General features: G+C 33.1%; 2 protein-coding genes across 4 annotated transcripts; one reads left to right on the top strand and one right to left on the bottom strand.

The window, feature by feature from the left end:
- Positions 1–893: 893 nt before the first annotated feature.
- eef2b (eukaryotic translation elongation factor 2b) lies at positions 894–10861 on the bottom strand. The gene is made up of 13 exons (XM_051129719.1): positions 10721–10861; positions 9151–9365; positions 8279–8460; positions 7855–8066; positions 7579–7757; positions 6908–7013; positions 6575–6827; positions 6300–6495; positions 5693–6059; positions 3961–4314; positions 2773–2955; positions 2546–2678; positions 894–1307 (listed from the first exon to the last, which is right to left on the bottom strand). Exons 1-13 carry the CDS (start codon positions 10721–10723, stop codon positions 1114–1116), a joined length of 2577 nt encoding a protein of 858 aa, XP_050985676.1. The 5' UTR covers positions 10724–10861; the 3' UTR covers positions 894–1113.
- Positions 10862–14696: 3835 nt separating this feature from the next.
- Positions 14697–23674, top strand: armc6 (armadillo repeat containing 6). Of its 3 annotated transcripts, none has more exons than XM_051097127.1 (8): positions 14697–14818; positions 15295–15429; positions 17257–17342; positions 17438–18002; positions 19441–19586; positions 19674–19805; positions 20751–20888; positions 22652–23673. In XM_051097127.1, the coding sequence occupies exons 2-8, from the start codon at positions 15309–15311 to the stop codon at positions 22862–22864; spliced, it is 1401 nt and encodes a 466-aa protein (XP_050953084.1). In that variant the 5' UTR covers positions 14697–14818; positions 15295–15308; the 3' UTR covers positions 22865–23673. The 3 variants fall into 3 exon arrangements, with proteins under 3 accessions (XP_050953084.1, XP_050953074.1, XP_050953094.1); XM_051097117.1 differs by having other exon boundaries at positions 14804–14895; positions 22652–23674; XM_051097137.1 differs by having other exon boundaries at positions 14809–14924; positions 22652–23674.
- The last annotated feature ends 842 nt before the right edge of the window (positions 23675–24516 follow it).

Raw genomic sequence — 24516 nt, 5'->3', positions numbered from 1 at the left:
AAAATATTGTTTTTGAAGACCAAAATAAATTTGACAATTTTTTGAATTTGCATGATTTTGTCATTGATTTTTTTCTAATAAAAATGAATGAATAATAAATGAATAAATGAATAAAAATAAAAAAAAATAAATGTTATAATATATATTGTATTATATACATATTTTGTTGTATTTGTGAATTTTGTAAAAAAAACACAATTTATGATGATTTATTATGATAAAGTATTTTTCCAAGTATTTCAAGACATTTTTATAAAACTTCTAATTATGGACAGAATTACTGAGCTCAAAAACTACATGAAATATTTAGACTTAAAGTTACACTGCAGGACCATTTAATAGGATAAGGAAAGGGTGAAAAAAAAAAAAATGCACATATTTTATATACATGCACGCATATATTGAAATTAAGTTTGTTTATATGTGCACAGTGTATATTTATTATGTATACAGTAGTCAACATTTGAAGTGGATCAAAAAAGGTTGGCCTAAGACAAGAATGGGTATTGTTTCAGTTTTAGGACAACTTTGAAAAGTTTTGATCCACTTCACACGCTGACTATTGTATATTAATACACACACGCATTTATACATTTAACAAAAATGTGTTATATTTGTATTTTAAATACTTTTATATTACTACATGAATATAAATTTATGCACCTAAACACATTTATACATATGCACGTATATGTATAAAATTAGTATGCATGTGTACACACTCATATATATACACAAATATAGACAACACCGATATTTAAAACTTATTTTGGATGTAAACAATTGTCGTTAAATCATTTGACAGCACTAAAATAAATGTACGTGTCTGTCCATCCGTCCTGGATACATTCAGAATCTGCACTGAGCAGCAATGAAACAGCACACACAAGCACTCGAGCAATTTTCCATTTTTATTTTCTTTATTAGATTTACATAATCCACTTGAATTTCCTGTCTGAATGTAATAAACGTGGTGTTTGTGCCCTGTACAGTCCAGTCCCTCTGCTGAACTCTGAGGGAAGGAAGTGAGTGCAGGAGGGAAGGAATGAGAAACAGGAATGAGTGTAAAGAGTCGAGGTCAGGCTACAGAGGAGAGACGTGTCATTGGGCCATTTATAACTTGTCAAGGAAGTTGTCAAGTGCTGGGATGCCCTCCTTCAGACCCTTGCGTTTACGCGTCTCGGCCACGACCTGGAAGGGTTTGGATGCGCCGTCCTTGGGGTCGCCCTGCAGGATCTGCCAGTGGTCGAACACGCACTGAGGGAAGGCCTGACCGCCGGTGTTGGAGCGCAGGTCAGCTGTGAAACCTAAAGAAAGAGATGAGAGATATTAAGAGATGGAACACAAACATGACTGCATGAACATGGGGGGGGAATTAAAAAGACCCCAAACACTTACTATAAGAGTATACCACTATTAAAATGACACTATGTATTTATTTAAAAAAAAAAAAAAAAAAAATTACCATCACTACTAATAAAATTACTCTACCACTATTAAAATTATACTACTAATATAAAACAAAACTACCAATATTAAAAGGCACTAATATTAACATATACAACATACCAAGAAAATACTACCAAAGTTAAAACATACCAATTTTACTACAAAAGTTACAAATAAAGAAATAAAAAGTTAATGGTACTTCTATTACTACTAATAAAATTATACGACTATAAATACTACATTAATATAAACAAAAACTACCAATATTGAAATTAATATTAGGATATAGCATGCAAAGAAAATTTTACCAAAGTTAAAATGCAGCAATTATTACAAAAACATACTAATTTAAATAAATAAAAACCATTTATTTAGAATAAATAAATTTAAATAAGTTTAATCATTTGTCCCATGAACCACCAGAGAGTAATTTATGCTGACTCAACGAGTCAAGAATCACTCAAATTGATTCATACGATGAACTGATTTGGATCTTTTGACAGATGAACTTAAAAAGAAGTTGCTCACAAATCATTTCTATACTGCTTGCGCCGTACGTTTGTTTTGACACAATAGAAAGACATGTTAGCGCTTTTATCTTTTGTATGTAGTTTCATTCAGTCTTTCAGTCCCGTTTTCTCAGCACTTTCAATTCAGACTGCAAACTCAGCCTGAATCAGTCAGAGTCATTCTCAACTTCAATGTGCAACTACTGGCTGTTTAACCACAAAAGTTGACTCTGGTTTGCTCAGATGAGCCGTATCATCAATTTGATGGCACCACCACAATTGGATGGAAACAAAACTTAAATTAACCTAATTAATGAATTGAATCAGTCGCATTATAACTGACTCATTTACACAACATTTAGACTCATTTTCGGGTTTGTTACTAAAGCAGTTTTGAAATAATGGTTCTGAATAATGCACTATATAAATAAATCTGACTTGAGTTGACAAGAGTCATTAAAGAATAGATTTGTCTTAAGAAAATGGTCTTTCAGAACATAATTTTAAGCTAAAATGAACTTTTAGCACAAAGTGCTGTTGTTTGACTAAGTGTCATTAAGTGTAATGAAAACAGAATCGTTTCTCACCGAAAGACTCGTTGACAGGCAGATAGGCCTTAACGACGAACATTGGCGTTCCCATGACCTGAGACTCCTCAAAGACGTGGCCTCGTTTCCTGTTCAACACACCGTAGATGCCGCCGACCACCTGCTCTGGGCACTGAAAGCGGAAAAGACGCGGATGAGAATCGCTTGAATATAAAAGCTGTTTTTTTTTTTAAACAGTAAAGTTGATGAAGAATGCAATGTCTCACCTGAATCTCCACCAGGTAGACGGGCTCCATGAGTCTGGGCTCGGCTGTGAGCTGACAGGCGTACAGAACCCTGCGGGCTGTGGGAATGATCTGGCCACCACCACGATGGATGGCATCCGTGTGGAGAGTCACGTCGTGGATGTCGAAACGGACGGCGCGCATGTTCTCCTCGCACAACACTCCCTGAACACAGAAACCAAATCATGAGTCCAATTTATTCTCAATCACAAAACCTCAATATTTAAATTCATTAAAAAAAATAAATAAATTGAGAAAAAAAAAAGTTAACAAGTTATGTTATTTTTATACTAAAAGTATAATATTGTATACATGTAGAATACTAATCAGCAAAAAATGTTCATAAAAACAATAAAATGTATTAATACTAAATTGGTTAGCATTTTTTTGTACTGCATTTTATTTTTGAATAAAAAATAAAAGCAAAAACTAAATTATTGATATTATTGTATTTTAATAGAAATGCCCAGTATTAAAATAGTGAAACTTAAAATGCATAATATAAATTAAATAAATATTAGTAAATAAAAGTGTTAAGTATGCATATTGTTTTAAACAAAAAAAAAAAAAAAAAAAAATATATATATATATATATATATATATATATATATATATATATATATATATATATATATATATATATATATATATATATATATATATATATATATATATATATATATATATATATATCAATCAGCAAAAAATTATGCTTAAAAAAAAAAAAAAGTCAAAGTCAAATGTATTGTATTTTTGCATTTTTTAAAAAAAAAAAAAAAAAAAAAAAGTTACTGAATTTGTATTATTGGAGTTATTTTAATATAAATTTTAAGTATTAAAATAGTAAAACTTAAATGCATAATACATTACTAATATTAATAAATAAAACTAATCGTTATTGGTTTGTATTATTGCATTTCATTTTTAGTAAATAAAAAAAAAAAAAAAAAAAAAATCTTTAAATAATTCAAAATGAATGCACAGGTCTAACTGCCCTTCAAAGCAATATCATAGATGTGAACTTGTTGATGTCTGTGGAGGTCTCAGATATCAATGGTAAGGGTTCTCGATCACTTCTTCAGAGTGGTGCATGATTTCTCCTCATCGACCAACCAGGACATCAACAGTGCAGCTAGTTAACCAAACCCGATTTAATCCCGAACATCTCACCTCTTTAGTTGCCCACTGGAATCCAGCCACAACACTGTCCTTGATCTCATTCAGGTACTGCACTCCCTTGGTGACGTCCACCAGAACGTTGGGTCCGGTTCCGTCGGGTCCGAAGCACCAGATCTTACGGGCCTCTGTGACCTCCCACTCGTATTTGTCGGCCAGGTAACGGGCACGGGCCTTGAGCTCCTGACGGGATGACACCTCGCCTTTGTCGATGTCCTCGGCGAGACCGTCGGGGAACGGCCTGGCCTTCATGTACAGACGGTTGTGCTTGTTGGGGGACTTGGACAAACACATCTGGTCTGATTCTGCGCTGACAGTCTCCCTGTAGGACACAACGGGGTCTGATTTCTGTTGGAGAAACAGACACACACGTTACATAATGAAGCATTTAAAAAAAAAAAAAAAAAAAAAAAAAAAAAAAAAAAAAAAAACTTTACATTTTAAAGTATATGCAACTAAGTTTTGGACACCGACATATACATTGCATTTCCAGGAATTAGGAATTTTATTAACAATTTAATAAACAAGGGAACCAAACAACAGTGAAACATTTTATTCCGTCACGATTTAAACCGGTGAACAACTGAATTAAAAAGCAAGGGTGGGAATAAGAGCGATTTAACACGTGCAAACAATCAAAGTGAACAAATAAAAGTGAGTGAACAAATACAAATGAGTGAGGAGCAAATTTAAAAAGAAAACAAAAAAAAAGAAAAAAAAAAGAAAAACAATTAAAACGAATGAGCGAGCAAAAACAAGCAAAATGATTAAAAAAAAAAAAACCTGAAACAAACAAATCAAATGGATCACAATGAGCAAACGAACAAAAAAATGAGCAAGAAACAAGTAAAAACGAGAATAAACTCATGATCAAATGGATCACAGGCAAAAAAAAAAAAAAAAAAAAAAAAAAAAAAAAAAAAGTGAGGAACAAGTTAAAACAAGCAAACAGATAAAAAGGAGCAAAGTAAAAAAAGTGAACATTAAAATGAGCAAGCGAACAAAAACAAGCGAGCAAACAAAAGAGCGAACAAACAAATTAAGCAAGCAAACAAATTAGAACGAGGGGATAAAAATGAGCGAACAAAAAAAATAAAATAAAAAAGGTGAACAAAAAAAAAAAAAAAAAAAAATGAGCTCAAACTAATTAAAATGATCAAGCAAACAAACTGAACCAACAAATGAGATCAAATGGTTCACAAACAAACGGATAAAAATAACAAAAACAAAAATTGATGCAAACAAATTAAAATGAGTGAGTGAATAAGAGAGTGCACAAAACAAGTGGACGAAAATAAGCTCAAACTAAAAATGAGCAAGCAAACGTTTAAAATAAAATGAGCAAACTAACAAATTTAAACGAACAAGCAAACAAAATTAGAACGAGTGGATTAAAAAAATAAATAAATAAAAACAAGCTCAAATTAAAATGAGCAAGTAATCAAAAAAATAAAATAAAATGAACAAACGAGCGATCAAACGGATAACGCGCAAGTGAAACCGATTAAAAACAAACGAGCAAACAAGTGAACATTAAAACGAGCAAGTAAATGGATGAAATTGTTGATGTCTGTGAAGGCCTCAGATGTTTGTGGTAGGGGTTCTCGATCACTACTTCAGAGTGGTGCATGATTTTTCCTCATCGACCAGCCAGGACATCAACAAGATAGCTAGCTAGTTAACCAATCCCGATTTAATAAGAATCAATTGCTAATGATGCACAAACCTTCAGTGGAATGCAGGCATGGTCCTCCTCCAGATCTTTAAGGCAGATTTCCAGGTGAAGTTCTCCAGCGCCGGCGATGATGTGCTCTCCAGACTCCTCGATGATGCACTGCACCATAGGGTCGGACTTGGCCAGACGCTTGAGTCCTTCCACCAGTTTGGGCAGGTCGGCGGGGTTCTTGGCCTCAACGGCCACTCTGACAACAGGGCTGACGCTGAACTTCATCACACGCATGTTGTGGGCCTGCTCGAAGGTTGTGATGGTCCCTGTCTTCACCAAAAACTGGTCCACACCAACCAGACCCACGATGTTACCACATGGCACGTCTTCGATGGGCTCGACGTAACGACCCATCATCAAAATGGTCCTGGAATAAAGCGTTACGAGTTAGAAAAGCAATTTAGAGTTTTGTGACCTGGTTTAAATTGTTATCCATTTGATTTTTGGCTAAATTAAAAACTTTGGTGCATCACTTAGGGCTCTACACTTTAGAAGCAGTCAAAATTTCAGGAGCACCTTCTAAGTAAAATTAGTTTTTACCTTTCTAAGTATAATAATATACCAATCAAATGAAATCAGCTGAAATTAAAAGCTGTAGTGTGCAAACCTCTGAATTGGTTTCAGGTAAAGATCCTCCTTCTTTCCGGGGGTGAAGTTTGGTCCCATGATACGCACTTTCAGCCCAGTGGACACAACACCAGAGAACACACGGCCGAAAGCGTAGAAACGACCCTTATCGGTGGTTGGCACCATTTTTGAGATGTACATCATGAGGGGAGCCTTAGGGTCGCAGTTCTTAATTCCTGTGCATAAGACGAACTAAATCAGACACTTCAAACACAACAAACAGCAAAGTAAAAAGTGCAAAAATGACTGTCGTACCCATAGCAGCTTCATCATCTCCAGGTCCTTCGTAAAGCAGCTCGCAACGGTATTTCTGGGCCGTGACGGGAGAGGGCAGGTGGATGGTGATCATCTGAAGCAGAGCCTCTCCGGCGGGCAGCCAGCGACGCATCACGGCCTTCAGCAGCGGCTTGCCTTCCTTATCCTTGTCTTCGACGTCCAGCTTGATGTCCAGCTTGTCGATCAGCTTGGCGGTTTCCTCCTTCCTGAAGTTCATGATGGCATCGAACACCTGGACATCGACAAAGTGAGATATGAGCACCAATGGAACAAAATGAGATCTGGGTTAGTGTGAGGCGAACAGGTTTGTACCTTGAAGATGGGGTCCAGGATGAGCTGGGCGAAGGTGCGGGGAAGTTTCTTTCCATCAGGGCTGCTGGCAGACTTGCTGAATTTACCGGTGGCTGGGTCAAAATACCTGGAAGAGCGGCAGAGAATGAGCAACATGAAATTCAGCTTACATTATGCACTACCACTTAAATCATAATTGTCAATTGTTCCCTTGAAATCTCGATTATTAATTACAAACATCAATTTACATTTAATGATATTTGAATAGGTTTAGACCATTGTTTGAAAAACTGCATGCCACCTTTTTTATAATATAGTTTCTAGATTAATTGTGCAGCCCTAATTAGAATGATTTCTGAAGGATCATGTGACACCAAAAGAGTAATGATGCTAAAAATTCAGCTTTCGGCCACACAAATAAATTACATTTTAACAAATATTAACATAAAACAGCTATTTAAAATTGTAATAATATTTCAGAATTTTTACTGAATGTTTGGATTAAATCAACACAATCTTGTAAGCGTGAGAGACTTTAAACTTATTTTAGACATTTTTTTTTAATGGTAGTGTACGTGTTTAAGTATTCCAGATGATGTTTAATTAAAACTGCTAAGACGCTACAAAAAAACAGATCTGATTTTATGGTCTAAAAATGTTAGCACAGACATTTTAATCAGCTTGAAACTCACCTGTCACCCCAGAGTTTCTTCATCATGTCTTCCACCTTCTTACAGCGTTCAGCTGGGCTCAGCTGACCTTCACCTTTAGCAGCAAACTTGGCCACGTACATCTCAGCGAACTGCTTCAGAGTGAAGGCCCAGCCGTGAAGACCGGATCCAAAACCCACGGTACCGACCACTGGATCGATCTGAGAAAACACAAAGACATGTTGAGCACAAATAGTTCAGCTGAAGAAAGAGATATCATGAGACTACTTGGATAAGTGAACGGGAGTGTGCTCTCACCATGATGTTGCCCATGGGTCCACCCTCATCCTCGCCGTAGGTGGAGATGATGACGTTGACGTTCTCCACGATGCGCTGGAAGGTTTGGTAGAGCTCCTCAGGGTCAAGCTGCAGCTCCAGCAGGGCCCGGTCCATCTTGTTCATCATCAGCACGGGCTTAATGCGCTCGGCGATGGCCTGTCTCAGCACCGTCTCTGTCTGCACGCACACACCTGAGCAAAAAAAACACAAAATGCAGTTTAAATCATGTTAGGGTTTTTATTGAGATAAATAAGAACTTTCAAAGCTTTGTCTTGCATTGCAGTGCAAATGTCTAGAGATTCTTAAGTCAAGATGCATTTACTTAAAAACAAAACCACATTAATATAAACCTTGTTTTGTGAAAGACTAATTTATAAGAATAGTGCTTAAAATTAAAGTTTACCAGAGACACAGTCCACCACAACCAAAGCTCCATCGGTGACACGCAGAGCAGCCGTGACCTCAGAGGAGAAATCCACGTGGCCGGGAGAGTCGATCAGGTTGATAAGGAAACCGGATCCATCCTTACACTGCTTAATGAAGGCCAGGTCATTATCGGACAGCTCGTAGTACATGGAGATGGCACTGTGAAGGAGGCACAACAGAAGGAAATCAACAACTAACACTTTATAATGGCTTGGCTTTTGTTTTGTTCTAGTAAGCGTGTCACAGATGATTGGTTGTTTGAGACATATGAACTCAGAGTTTGAGTTATGTTAATTAAACTAATCCTCACAGGTTTGTTTTCCTATGGGCATTATATACACAAGAATATACATAGTAAATGATTGCTAAACATTACTTGTTCTTTGAATGGACAAAGTACACTACCTACATATAAAGTTCTAAATGGTATGTCTAAAATGGTATTTCCTTTAATTATAGTAAACATGGAAGTGCAAATTTGCCCTTCTAGGTTTCCCACACGATTTAAATTAGATTAAACCAAGCATTCATATTTTACACAAAATATAGTTGCATTTTTGCATTGTAATATGACAATGCATAGTTGACAACTAACAAAAAGGAATTATGACTCAATGCCATAAAACACTGAAAGATCAGTTAAACAGCCTTTGCCTTCATTCATATCACAAACACTCCCTTCTGAACACCATTTATAGTAAGGCATAAAGTTTTTTTATCTTCTATATGATAGATAATATTGATGATATTACCAGATTTAGTTATTTATGATGACGTTTATGTATATTTAATTGCATTTTTTTGCATGCTTGCAATTTTAATGCTCCTAGACATTTGCTGGCATCTTACGTGGATTTGATGGTGATGCAGCGCTCTTGCTCGTCTTTGCGTGTGTCAGTGAAGCGGGTCTCTCCGGCGCGGGCGGAAGCGATGATTCCAGCCTTGGACACCAGAGAGTCGGTCAGCGTAGATTTTCCGTGGTCCACGTGCGCAATCACGGACATGTTACGGATGTTGGACTTCTTGTCCATGATGGCACGGATCTGGTCGACTGTGAAGTTCACCTGGAGGAGACAAATTTGACATTCATCACATTCATTTAAAAAAAAAAAGCAACACAATAGTTACTTTCCCTGGTAATTAGTTACTTTTATAATGATGTAACTCTGTTACTAACTCAGTTACTATTTGTGAGAAGTAACTAGTAACTATAACTAATTACTTTTCAAAGTAACATTCCCAACACTGCCCACAACAACATTAAAATAGTGTAGATTAGTGTACAATGTTTTGTATTTATTTTATAGTTATATTAAATTAGATTTTTTTTAAAGTAATGCAATAGTTACTTTGCCTGGTAATTAGTTACTTTTATAATGATGTAACTCAGTTACTAACTCAGTTACTATTTGTAAGAAGTAACTAGTAACTATAACTAATTACTTTTTTAAAGGTAGGTGCCCAACACTGGTAATAACTTGGATTAAATAAAGATTTCTAGAAGAGATTATAACAGTCCTTCACATAAGGCAGAGCATCAGCACTTTTATAAATTATTTATGCTTCAGTCTGGCCATACATAAGAGTGAAAATAGTGATATTTAGACATATGTATACATGTCAAGAAGTACAATGTAAATGTAACACGTGCTTATTGAGATTGTATATAACTGGCTGTAATGCGGTAGCGACTTTTTACATTATTCCGCCTCGAAGGCCCGAATAAATGCACCTTCTTAAAAATTAATCGTTTTCACGGCCTACCGGAAGCCATTGCGCAAACAATAGACGGCCATGTGCGTGATGTGGCCACGCTGATAAACCGCACATGCGGGACAGAGAGCGACACGTGACTGCTATGTGCCGGTGCGGCCGGTCCGAACACACCCGACACCTGCCATTAAACCAACCGGCAAAGTGAATAAACCCGCACACAGACAGTCACAAACACACGGAAAACACAACAAATAGTACTGAAATTAAAATAGCAGGATATGGAGTTAGAAAACAGCTAACGGGGAGCTGTATATTAGATTTTCCTTCACCACGCGATTCTTTCCACAATACGTGGCACAGTTAGCTAACATGCTAACAAGGCCCTGTCTGACAAGAGCCGGAAAAACAATCTGAACGACTCAAAATTAGACATTAAGGCTTTGGTTTGAGTTACACTCCCTGAGTATTTAATGAACTACTTATAATCTAGTCAAAAACAACGATAGGCCATGTTTAAAGCGTTTTAAAAACGAGTCATGCCGCAAAACAGCCGCTGCCATTTTGTTTTGTGTGAAAGCGCTAGCCGGCCTTTTCCCGCACGCATTTTGCCGAAAAATCCGTTAAACGCAAAAATACTGTTTCTGAAAATACAATCTGCTTGGTAAACGACTGTATCGAATCAAATCATGCATTTGATACGTACCATTTTGACAGATGGTTCAAGATTCACTCAGCACTGATATTAGAACAGAGCGCGCTGCCTTCCGCTGGTGGGGACAGGCAGGGGAGAAGGACGCGTCACGCCGCAGCGCGGTTTTATATTCAGGCGAGGCTTTCAGCTGAGCGTCATGACGCACAAACGCGACGCTGTTTTTTTTCTTGGGTTGAAAAATACAGCTCCACCTGGCGTCACACATGAGCAAAAGATTCAGTGATAGATGAAATACAGCATTCACCCGTCAAGACTGGAATACGAAGGAAAAATCTACATTTGATAAATAAAGGAATAAATAAATAAATAGTCACATTTATGCACCCATAAGTGTTTAAATAGGATGTTAGCTATAAAACTTCATAAAAAAGTTTGTCAAGACAAACTTTAAGTTGGCTTGAGAAAGCCGGAACAGAAAGTTTTAAAAAGTTTGAAAAGTTTATAAAGTGTAAAAAGTTTAAAAAGTTTTAAGTTTGATGGTTTTCGGTCTCAAATAGTTTGAATTCTAAAGTAGTTTTAAAAGGTTAACGTTTGGATGTTTAAAGGCAATACAGTCTGTCAGAGATAGATAGAATGTTGTTAGCATGTTATTAACATGATTAACATGTGACTAGCATGATGTTATAATGATTAGCAAGGTACTAGCATGTTGTTAGCATGCTTATAGGATTATTAGCAAGTTACTAGCATTTTACTAGCATGTTGCTATCATAATTAGCAAGCTACTACCATGTTGTTAACACGATTAGCAAGTTACTAGCATGTTTCTAGCATGATTAACAAATTGCTAGCATGTTTCTAACAAGATTAGCAAGTTAGTAGCATGTTGCTAGCATGATTAGCAAATTACTAGCATGTTACTAGCATGATTAGCAAGTTACTAGCATGTTGCTAGCATGATTAGCAAGTTACTAGCATGTTACTAGCATGATTAGCAAGTTACTAGCATGTTGTTAGCATGCTTATAGGATTATTAACAAGGTACTAGCATTTTACTAGCATGGTGCTAACATAATTAGCAAGCTACTACCATGTTGTTAGCATGATTAGCAAGTTATTAACATGATTGCTAGCATGTTTCTAGCATGGTTAACAAATTGCTAGCATGTTTCTAACAAGACTAGCAAGTTAGTAGCATGTTGCTAGCATGATTAACATGTTGTTAGCATGTTATTAGTACGATTAGCAAGTTACTAGCATGTTACTAGCATGATTAGCAAGTTACTAGCATGTTGCTAGCATGTTTCTAGCATGACTAGCAAGTTACTAGCATGTTGTTAGCATGATTAGCAAGTTACTAGCATATTTCTAGCATGATTAGCAAGTTGCTAGCATGTTGCTTGCATGATTAGCACGTTACTAGCATGATCCTGGTTGCTAGGCATAGATAGATAGTAATGGTTAGATGATAGATAGAAGAGTTTGAATGAGTTTGAATGGATTAGAAATACAGTACATAGAAGGGAAGTTTGATTGAGTCTCAAAGGATTCTGGGAGTTTTGACAGTTGGAATTTGAATAGTGTTGCTCATTTGAACATTCCGTCAATGTAAGTCTATGGGATTTTTCCCAATTTTAATCGTCATTTTTAGGAAAATCGTAAGTCCAATCAGTTACAAAAGATATAGCAACTAACTTCAGATCAGTCTGAAGATCTGCGCTGAGTTTGGAGTTTGTAGAGTTAAAGCTCTAGGACAAGTTAGTGTCGACAGATTTAGTCTCAGTAGAAAATAGCATATCAGTAAGTTGGCTTTCTCAAGCCAGAAAAGACAAACTTTGAAGATGGCTTGAGAAAGCCAGACCAGAAAGTTTCAAAAATGTTTTACAAGTTTTAGGAAGTTTTAATAGATTTTAACGGTTTTAAAAGTTTGACATTTTCAGTCTAAAATAGATTGAAGTTTAACGTAGTATTGAAGATTAAAGCTTTTTGAAGGCAAAGGCAATACAGTCTGTCAGATAGATAGTTACTAGCATGTTTCTAGCATGATTAGCATGTTACTAGGATGTATCTAGCATGATTGGCCTTTTTGCTATCTTATTATTAGCATGTCTTAACATGATTAGCATGTTGTTAACGTTTCTAACATGATTAACATGTTGCTAGCATGTCTTTAGCATGATTAGCAAGTTACTAGCATGGTGCTAGCATGTTTCTAACATGATTAGCATGTTACTAGGATGTATCTAGCATGATTGGCCTTTTTGCTATCTTATTATTAGCATGTCTTAACATGATTAGCATGTTGTTAACATTTCTAACATGATTAACATGTTGCTAGCATGGTGCTAGCATGTTTCTAACATGATTAACATGTTGCTAGCATGTCTTTAGCATGATTAGCAAGTTACTAGCATGGTGCTAGCATGTTTCTAACATGATTAATAAGTTGCTAGCTACTAACAAGTTACTAACTTGTTATTAGCATGCTTTAACATGATTAACATGGTTATCATGCATGTTGTCAGCATGTTTCCACCATGATTTGCATGTTGTTAACATGTTTCTGGCATTATAAGCATGTTGCTAGCACGTTTCTGGCATGATTCGCATGTTTCTAGCATGTTTCTAGCAGGATTAGCAAGTTATTAGCATGTTTCTAACGTGATTATCATGTTACTAGCATGTTGTTAGCATGTTTCCACCATGATTAGCATGTTAACATGTTTCTAGCATGATTAACATGTTGTTAACATGTTTCTAACATGATTAACATGTTGCTGGCATGTCTTTAGTATGATTAGCAAGTTACTAGCATGTTGCTAGCATTTCTCTAACATGATTAACAAGTTGCTAGAATGTTTCGAGCACATTTTAACATAATTAGCATGTTGTTAACATGTTTCCACAATGATTAGCATGTTGTTAACATGTTTCTAGTATGATAAGCATGTTACTAGAACGTTTCTGGCATGATTAGCATGTTGTTAGCATGTTTCTAGCAGGATTAGCATGTTGCTAGCACGTTTCTGGCATGATTAGCATGTTGTTAGCATGTTTCTAGCAGGATTAGCAAGTTATTAACATGTTTCTAACGTGATTATCATGTCACTAGCATGTTGTTAACATGTTTCCACCATGATTAGCATGTTGTTAACATGTTTCTAGCATGATTAGCATGTTGCTAGCACGTTTCTGGCATGATTAGCATGTTGCTAGCATGTTTCTAGCAGGATAAGCAAGTTATTAGCATGTTTCTAACTTGATTATCATGTCACTAACATGTTGTGAGCATGTTTCCACCATGATTAACATGTTGTTAACATGTTTCTAGCACGATTCTGGCATGATTAGCATGTTGCTAGCATGTTTCTAGTAGGATTAACAAGTTACTAACATGATGCTAGCATAGATAGATCATAGATAGATCCATGCACATATAAATGTTTAAATTGGACATTAGTTATACAATATTTAAGTATCTAATTAAATGGTCACATCCATGATAATAGAATAAATAAATAAACAAACAAATCCATGCACATCAAATGCTTAAACAGAATATTATTTATTAAACTGCAATAAATAAATAAAAACAAATAAACGAAATACGGTATTTCTTTAACATTTTTGTTTATACAATTTTTTGTATGATCTTTGTGTTGCTCTAATTTTCTTAATATCTATTATTTGCATAACAATTACATAATACAATATTATGAAGACTATTTATTTTCAAAAAACCTTTAGAATTAAATTCTAAGGATCAGATGTTATGTAAATTTATTTCGAAATCGGAGAGTGTGCATTAATCAACATTCAGATCAATGTAAATGTACCCAAGGTAGACTGAGGGCGAATTTCAAAATGCAATTTTAATTCGTGGAAATTGCATATATTGTTTTAATAATATGAAAAAAATGTTTTGTCTGTCTGCATCCAATGCGTATATGAAGCGGAACCTATTTCTCTCGCGAATCTCACCCGAGCCGCATTAAAGAAAACGCAACGCAACTCTTTGCCACAATTCACGAAACGTTTGCGTCAGTTTAATTCCGTAGCGTTCAGTCGCTGTTCCATGTTTACGCTTTCAGCGTACTGCCCACTGTTCTCCCGGGAGCTTTTTATCGTAAGGGTCCAGGCTGGGTGTTGGTGAGTTTGAGGATTATTATCAGTTTTGTTTTAAACTGGTTTGTTTTGCTTTGGGTTCGAGTGAATGTTACGCTCAGGTAGTATAAACTACAGCGAGTGACTTACGGTAATAAATAATGTTTTTGTGTTAGTGTATTGTGTCGGTATCATGGTGCAGTCAGTGATGTTGTCAGATGGTAATACCAGGGTACCGTGATATATAGCATGGTATTGAATGAGGACCAAATGTGCTATACTATACAGTGGTATTACCATGTTACACGTCTAAAAACACGGTAATACAGTTGTGCTTTATGTTAGTGTGACCTGCCTTAATTTCATTCTCTAAACTGATTAACAGAAACAGCCCTCATGATCTGCTTCCTTTTGAATGAATTGGTTGTCATGCTATAAAATCCCAACAAAAGCGCTGAAGCTGAAGCTCTGTGATGTTTCTTTTTTTTTTTTTTTTTTTTTTTTTTTTTTTTTTTTTACAGATTTTTTTGCAGTCATGGCCAAACGCAGAATAACACAGGAGACCTTTGATGCAGTGGTCAGAGAAAACATTGAGGAGTTTGATATGGAGGAAAGTGAAGCTTTGAAGGAGGCCATTGAGCAGTTTGAATCTCAAGGTAAAAAAACAAAAAACCCCACTGTTTTACTGGAACTGACATGCTTTGACAACATTTTAATGCAAAATAATTTAGTTTACTTATCTTCTTACTTATTTTGATTATTTCGTGCATCCTGAGTAAATATAGTATGTGGGTCAAGACAGAAAAGGCTTTAAGCATAAAAACAATAAGTAATACTGCTTTAAGTTGTTATTGTTCTTACAAAAAAATTAAAAAGTTTTCTGTTTGATGTAATTGTATTTTTGTTTTTCTTTGTCTGAGCACAAAATAAATATAAATTTTCCCCTTATTTTTAAAATTTGCCACTATCCTAGGTTTTGCCCATTTGTAAGAATTTTTTACTCATTTAAAACACAATAAAATTTAACATGCTCCCTTATTCTATTATATATTTTAATATGTACAAGTCAGAATAAGCATGTTGTTTGAATTTTTACATAAATATTGTGTTACACTGAATGACAATTTAACATTATTTCAACCAAACGTGGACATTTTACTCTCCAAAAACTTATTTTAATCCTTAAAAGTAGACACTTTACTTACATTTAATATGCTTTCTATTTACATAAAATCTTTTTTGTAAATTTCTTTTGATGTGGACATCTTAATGTTTTTGACCCATGTATGTATGTATGTATGTATATAATATAATAATATAATAATAATAATAATACGATTTTTTTATTTTAAGATTTTCTCATTTTTATTTTTATTTTTTTTTTTTTTTTATCAGTTAGATTCAGCCTTAGTGAGCATAAGACACTTCTATTAAAACATTCAAAAATATTTAAAAATAATTAAATATGAATTGTTCTAAACCTTTGAGCAGTAATAAATAAATAGTCACATGCACACGTTCAAATATAAAAAAAATTGTCCTATTTAAGGAACATTGATTGTATAATATTTAGATAAATAACAGAATGAATAAAGTTATGTTAATGCTCATATAAATGTTTAAATAGGACATTAATTTTCTAATAATAATAATACAATTTTTTTATTTTAAGATTTTTGTTTTTTTTTCAATTTTTTATAATATTACTGTTTTTACCATTTTTTTTTATCAATTAGATGCAGCCTTAGTGAGCATTAAACATTAAAAAATATTAATTAAATATGAGTTATTCTAAACTTTTGAGCAGTAAAAAAATATATAAATAAATAGTCATATTCATGCACGTCTGCTTAAATATTATAAAACTAATGTCATATTTAAGTAAGTAAATAAATGAAGTTATATCAATGCTCATATACATGCTTAAATGCGACATTAATTGTATAATATTTAAGTAAATAACAGAAAAAATGAAGAAAGAAAAAAATAATGACATCCATGCACATACATTTTCATATTTTTTAAATAATATAATTTTTTCTTTTACAGTATTACTGTTGTTACTATATTTTTGATCACATAAATGCAGCTTTAAAGACTTATTTTAATAAACCTTCAAACATTTGACCTTTTTGACTGCAGTGCAATATGTTGAACTCAAAAATAAAAAAGTTTAAACATTTACCTGGTTATTTTATAATTATTATTCACTTTAAAAGCAAGCAACAGTTTGATTAATTACCTAGTTTGATTATGTTGAGTTTAGAAATATATATGAAAAACTTTCTATTACATCCTACTTTTAATGAGCTCATATAAAATGTGTTTTGTACACTACACATCAGGACCTTTTAAGTGAGTTACCAAAAGATTAAAGGTCATGTAAAATGGTAATATGTTCAACAAATGGGAACATTTGCATTTATAATAAAAGTACATGTATATGGTGATACGATAATAAAGTGATTTGGTTTTCCTCACAGGTGTGGATCTCAGCAACATTGTTAAAGCAGTGCCCAAAGTTTCTTCTGAGGAAAACACAGAGGATCAAACCCATGAGGTTCTTCAGGTATATCTTCACACAAAATGTTTAGTTGCAGATCTAACCTCACTTCAGTTGCATGCTTATTATTTAACATGTTATTATCTGTGACACATTTCCAGGCTTTAGAGTCTCTCAAATCTGCAGTGGCGTCGTCCGCATCAGTTCTGGATGATCTGAGAGTTTTCACCCAGCAGTGCTCTCTCGGTTTCGCACAGCGATACCTGGCGGCTCAAAAGGATGCGTATCCCACGATCCTCGCCTGTTGCCAGAGGGCCACTGAAGAGAAGGAAGCCCTTTCTGTCGCTCTCGCCGCCTTCTCTGCACTAACAGATGGCCAGCCGGATCTCCTAGACGTGGAAGGTCGAGAGTTTTTGATTGGCGCTTTAACTGCACACCAGACAGATGCCGCTCTCACCTGCCTGTGTATCCGCGTCGTGCGACACTGCTGTCTGAAACACGAGAACAACCGGCAGGATTTGGTGAAGGCAGGCATCCTGCCGTTGCTCACCGCGAGCATCACACGCCACATCGAACATCCCGAGATCGTGAGGGAGGCCTGTGTCGCGCTGAGGGTCATGACCTTTGACGATGACGTGCGTGTGCCCTTTGGACACGCACATGAACACGCTAAGATGATCGTGTTAGAGCAAAACGGACTGAAAGTCATTGTTGAAGCTGCTAAAGGTAAGCTGAGTTTCTATTAGACATGCAACAATTTTAATATAATATATTTATATAAAATATTATAATTTCTGCATATGTTACACAGCCATGCATGTAAAAAAAAAAACCCTGATATTATCTAATATTATTCAAAATTGCTGATTTTTATCTAAGATGAAGCTAAAAAATAAGAAACTAAGATGAGTTAAAAATATCAGTGATAATAAAATATAATTTTTTTTTGCGAAATGCATTTATTTTTTTCAAATTTGTTTGCTTAAATGCACTTATCAAAATAACAAATCCTCAAATATCAAAATATTCAGTTTTGGGCTTTTTTTTTTTTAAATAATAATATTTCATGATAGTACTGTTTTTACTATATTTTGGATCAAATAAATGCAGCCTTGGTCAGCATAAAAAACATTAAATAAATAAATAAATAAAAAAAAACTGTTTTTGTATATCTATATACAAAATATATATACAACTACAAAAATACAACTATATTTAAAGATGATTTAAAATGGTAATATTACATTAAGAATTAATGTAAACATTACAATACATTTTACACTGTTACATTGTTTTGTAGATTTAATAGTATATAGTGATATGATAATAAAGTGATTGGATTTTTTTATTTTTGCATATGCTACACAGGCATGCATTTTGAAAAAAAAACCCATAATATTATCTAATAATATCTAAAATTACCTAAAATGATCTGAGGTCTAATATTATTTAAGATGAAGCTTAAAAAAAAAAGAAACTAAGATGAGTTAAAAATATCAATAAAAACTTCCCACAGTTTTGTCACAAAATAAGAATGAGATTTGTTTGCTTAAATGCATTTACAAAAATAACAAAAAGCCTCAAAATATTAAAAATAATAATATTTCATGATGGTACTGCATTTACTATATTTTGGATTAAATAAATGCAGCATAAAAAAAAAACATTTAAAAAATGTAATTAACATCTTAATTATTTCAAACTGTGACTAGTAAAAATAAACAAACAAATAAATAAATAAATAAATAATAAAGGAGTAAAAAAAACTAGAAAACTTATTAAGTAAACTATAAAAATATTTAAAGATTTTTTAAAATGGTAATATTACATTTAGAATGAATGTAAACATTAGAATATATTTTACACTATTATATTGTTCTGAAGATTTATTTGTATATGGTCATATGATAATAAAGTGAATTGAGATGAGAATATATATATATATATATATATAATTTTTTTTTTTTTTTTTTTTTTCTATTAGTGGCTGTAAATACAAAAATACAACAAAATGCATCATTCTTTGTGAGAAAGTGTGACATGCTCCAGCAAAACAGAAACTATTTTTGGAATCAGCAGCACAAAATTAGTAAAAAATGCATGCATGCTTATAGATATATTATTTTATAAATAAGCAGAGATGTTGATGATGTGTTGTTTTCAGCTCATCCTGCGAACACGTCAGTGCTCAGTGAACTCTGTGCCACTCTGTCCCGTCTGGCTGTGAGAAATGAGTTTTGTCAGGACATCGTAGACCTCGGGGGACTGAAGTTCATGATCACACTCCTGGCTGACGGGCTGGATTGTCAGGTGAGCTGCTGGACCAATGAGAGTTTCAGCATTGTTTCCTATGAGCACAAACAAATGTCTCCTTGTTGTGATTCATCTGTCCTCCAGGAGCTCGTGAAGCAGGTGCTCAGCGCTTTGAAGGCCATTGCAGGAAACGATGATGTCAAAGATGCCACTGTGAATGCTGGAGGGGCGGAGCTTATCGTCATGGCGATGAACCGTCACATGGCCAATGCACAGGTGTGTCCAAAAGTGCAATAGAATGCCAATTATTATCTAATTACTTTCCAAAAGTTGTACATTTAGTAAGTTAAAGTGTATTTTTGAATAATAGATTTTATAATATGTGACCCTGGACCACAAAACCAGTCTTAAGTAGCTTGGGTATATTTGTAGCAATAGCCAAAAATACATTGTTTGGGTCAAAATGATTTTTTTTTATTTTTTTTTTTTTTATTTTATTTATTTTTTTTTTTTTTTTTTTTTTTTAAATAATAAACATTTTTTTATGATTGTATATAAACATTTTAGAATTATATTTTTACATTTAAATACATTAAATTAAATTAATTATCACATTGTCACATGATCCTTTAAAAAACATTCTAATATGCTGATTTGCTGCTCAACAAACATTTCTGATTATTATCAATGTTAAAAACAGTTGTGCTGCACAATATTTTTGTGCAAACTGTGATGCATTTTATTTTGCAGGATTCACAGATTAATAGAAAGTTCAAAAGCAGCATTTATTTAAAACGAAAATCTTTTGTAACATTATAAATGTCTTTACTGACACTTATGAGTGATTGAATGCATCCTTATCCTTAATAAATAAATAAATATATTAATTTATTTAAAAAAAAACTGACCCCAAACCTTTGAACAGTAGAGTATTTTTATACGTAAAATTATGAGAAAACAATGTGGTGCCATATTATGTGCTGTTGTACAGCTAATCTATTTTCTTGACTGTTTATTGTTGAGCATTTAACATAGTTTAGAGAAAAAATGTTATTTACATGAAATAAATGGGCATAATTAATGGTCTAATGATTTTTGTTTCATGTTGCACTGATGAAGTTCCTCTCTATGACTGTGTTTTGTAGTTAATTCAGCTCAAAACCACTCCATCTGGTTTCTCATGGTCTTTGGCTCTTTTTTTTTTCCCCACTGTGGGTTCAGGTGTGTGAGCAGGGATGTGCGGCACTCTGCGTTCTCGCTCTACGCAAACCCAACAACTGCAAAGTCATCATGGAGTGTGGTGGAGCGCTGGCGGCCCTGCAGGCCATGAAGACTCATCCGGCTGAAGTTAATGTGCAGGTAAAACCGCCTGTGTGCTGACTCATGATTTTATCCAAAGTGACTAACATTGCATCATGACAGCTCTAATATTTGAGCCACAGGAACAGGACTTTTTTTCTGACATAGTAACAGAAAAGTAAACGTTTTTACCGTTTCAGTTGCAGAATACTTTATACCTTCTAAAACTCTATAAAGACAACTAATGTTCTCTTTATTATAAGCGTGCACTGCAGTTTTGTCATTGCCGCTTTAAATGTGCAAGCTCTTTAAAGTAGGATGGATTCTGTCAGTGTTTTTATTGTTGGGAAAAAAATTCTGAAAGTGATTCCAGTGATATCGTTCATCTTTGCCGTAAAATTATTTGTTTTTCTTTTATGATAAAAAATTATAAGAATAATGAGTAAAGATCATGTTCCATGAAGAAATTTTTTTATATTTCCTACTGTAAATATAAAAACTTAATTTTTGATTAGTAATATGCATTGCTAAAAACGATTTTCTCAGTATTTTGAAATTTTTTTTTTTTTTGCACCCTCAGATTCGGCCAAATAATGTCCTATCCTAACAAACCATACATCAATGGAAAGCTTATTTATTCATGCTTTATATATGCTTTCAGATAATGCACACATGTCAGTTTAAAAAAATTGAGACTTTGTGGTTTTGCAACAAGTGTAAATTAGTGTAAATAGACTTTAACCATTAATTTGCTTTAGAAAATGTGAAAATCTACTTTTTAAAATGTCTTTTTCATTAAAAAGTACTGTATATAAATATGTTATTTGTTCTTTTAATTTTTATTTGATTTATTTTGCATCTTAGTGAATACTTTGTAGCAAGGTTATTGTAGTTAATTAAATTATAGTTTAAAATTATTTAAAATGACATTTGTTACTTGAAATAAACTTTAAATAATAAGTAAAATTGCTTTTAACAATAATTCACAAAATGTAATAAATAAAGAAATAAATAAATACTTGTTTTATTTCAGCTAATTGGCAGTGCAAGATTTCTAAATTTCATTTAGTTTAACTTTGTGTATTTAAAAAAACCTAAAACTATTAGAATAAATTAAATAAAAAATAGAGATATTTTTAAAAAAATAAATCATAAAAATAACAAAAACACATAAAAATGATAAAATAAAAAATAGTAGAAATTTCTATAGACATTAAAAAAAAATAGTAAAAAAAATGTAAAAAAAAAAAAATAGTAAAAAAAATAAAAAAAAAAAAAAAAATATATATATATATATATATATATATTTATTTAATGGATTTAATTTCACTTTATACATTTTATTGTTGTAACAATAATTATAGTGACTTTTTAGCAGAAAATATTGCTCTGATAACTTTTTTTTAAATACATTTTATAAAAAAATAAAGCTTAAAGTATAGACATTTAAAAAAAAAAAAAAAAAAAAACAAAAACCTATCAAATTAAAATGGAAACAGAACACAGACTCATTGTGATTTGAGTAAAACCTATTTTTGTCTTTAGAGTTGCTGTTTTGATAGTCGTTCTATTTCATTTTATTATATATTATTACATAATTATAATTGTGTTTTTAGCTTGTTCAGAAATACAAGCCCTATTCAAGCGCTATTGTCCTGTTTAATTTTCCCAATACTTGTGTTCTTGCTTTCCAAAAACAAATTCTGCTATACAGAATGTTCTTCGTATGATGTCTTTCCTGTTGTTTCTGGAAGCCAAACCAAGCATCTATTTGTATTGAAATTCCACTAGTGTCTACAGTGTCCTGTTTCCCGCTGTTTCAGAAACAGTCCTGCATGCTGTTGAGGAACATGGTGGCGCGCACACGTGACTTCAGCCAGTCTATCTTGGAAATGGGAGCCGAGGCGCTGATCTCGCAGGCTCTGACGGCTCACAGGGACTGCGGCGACGTGGGTCGAGCCGCTCTCAGAGACCTCGGCTGCCAGGTGGAACTACGCGAACTCTGGACGGGCAAGAAAGGAAGCCTGAGTCACTGATGAACTGTTGCACTCAATTCAATCATATAACAGCATGTCCTAACTGTGGAGCTCATACTAAATGTATGTGATCAAACATCTTCCGGTAGAATCAGTCAGAAGTGCATCTGATGTTCACATGCATAGGATGCATTACAGGTTACAGTGTAGATATGTTGTTTTTGTTAGGTTAAACATTTTATTCCTGCTATTTATAGTTCGTACAAGGTTTTTTACCCACGAATGACCACTGTGCTTGGTCTGGATTCATTGCGAGAATCAAGTGTACTTAATTCAGAAGTGCATTGCTGGATTGTCACACTGTGGCCGCTTTACCCTTAATATGTTTAATATAAAGACCATCATCCTGCTTGATATGTGCATTTACTGCAGTGCGTTTTATGCTTATTTTTCACATTCCAAAATGTTTTGAATTATGCCGAACGCCCTTTCATGTACAAGGTGAGCCAAAGTAAGTCACAAGTATTTCTCAATCGTATGTGTTGCAATATTAGCTGAAGCTCTGATTAAACCTGCTCTGTACTGGAACTGATAGCGTTTGTGATTAAATCAAACAGCTGTAGACTCACATTCACGTGTTTATATTTCTGTACAAAAATGCAGCATGGTGAATTTGCTTTAAATACTGTAGTTATTACACTTATAGTTGCAACTGTAAAATTAGAATAAATTATTATTCCAAATCCAATAGTGTAAAAAAATCTTTTTTTTATTTTATTTTGCTTTTTAGGGAATACTTTATAACAGCATTATTATACTCAAAATATAATTAAATAAAATTTAACAAATAAAATAAAATCTTATTTCAGCTAGATGCTAAAACCATTTCTAATTTTCATTTAGTTTAACCTGATTTACTAAACTGACTAAAACTAAAACTGATATAAAAATTTATATTTAATTTATTTTATTTATTTCATTATATTATACATTTTATTATAGTAACAATAATTATAGTAACATTTTAGCAGAAAATATTATTGCTTTTATTTTAAAGTTTTATAGGCGTTTTTCTAAAAAATAAATACAAATGACAAACTGCTAAGAAAATTACTAAAACATACTGTAAAAACAATATAAAACCTGTTGTACTAAACTGACTAAAACAAAGTGAAATATAAAAAATAGAAATTTATATAGACATATTTGAAAATTAGTAAAAAATATATATATTTAATGGATTTCATTTATTTCATTATTTTATACTTTTTGTAGTAACAATAATTATAGTGACATTTTAACAGAAAATATTGTTGCAGACATTTTTCATATAAATAAATAAAAATGACAAAAACTGCTAACAAAATTAATAACATACTGTAAAAACAATATAAAACCTGTTGTACTAAACTGACTAAAACTAATATTGATAAAAATTATTAATTTTTTTTTTTGTTGATTTAATTTAATTATCATAAATTTTATTGTAGTAATAATTAGTAATATATTTTAGCAAAAAATTTAATGGTACAGTAATGTATTAGACGGTAGTACCACGGTACTGTATGATTAAACTTTAAATTATTATTATTACTTTTTATTATTTTACAGTAGAATATACAAAACTTAAACTTATTATATTGTAAACGTTTTAGTTTAGTTTATTAGTTTTATAATTTATGATGTATTTTCATTTAGTTTAACTTGATGTA

The sequence above is a fragment of the Labeo rohita genome, chromosome 2, assembly GCF_022985175.1.
Source record: "Labeo rohita strain BAU-BD-2019 chromosome 2, IGBB_LRoh.1.0, whole genome shotgun sequence".
In the NCBI taxonomy this organism is placed as follows: Eukaryota; Metazoa; Chordata; class Actinopteri; order Cypriniformes; family Cyprinidae; genus Labeo; species Labeo rohita.
Note: the sequence above shows the minus strand (reverse complement) of the source record. Positions and strands in the feature narration are given on the sequence as shown.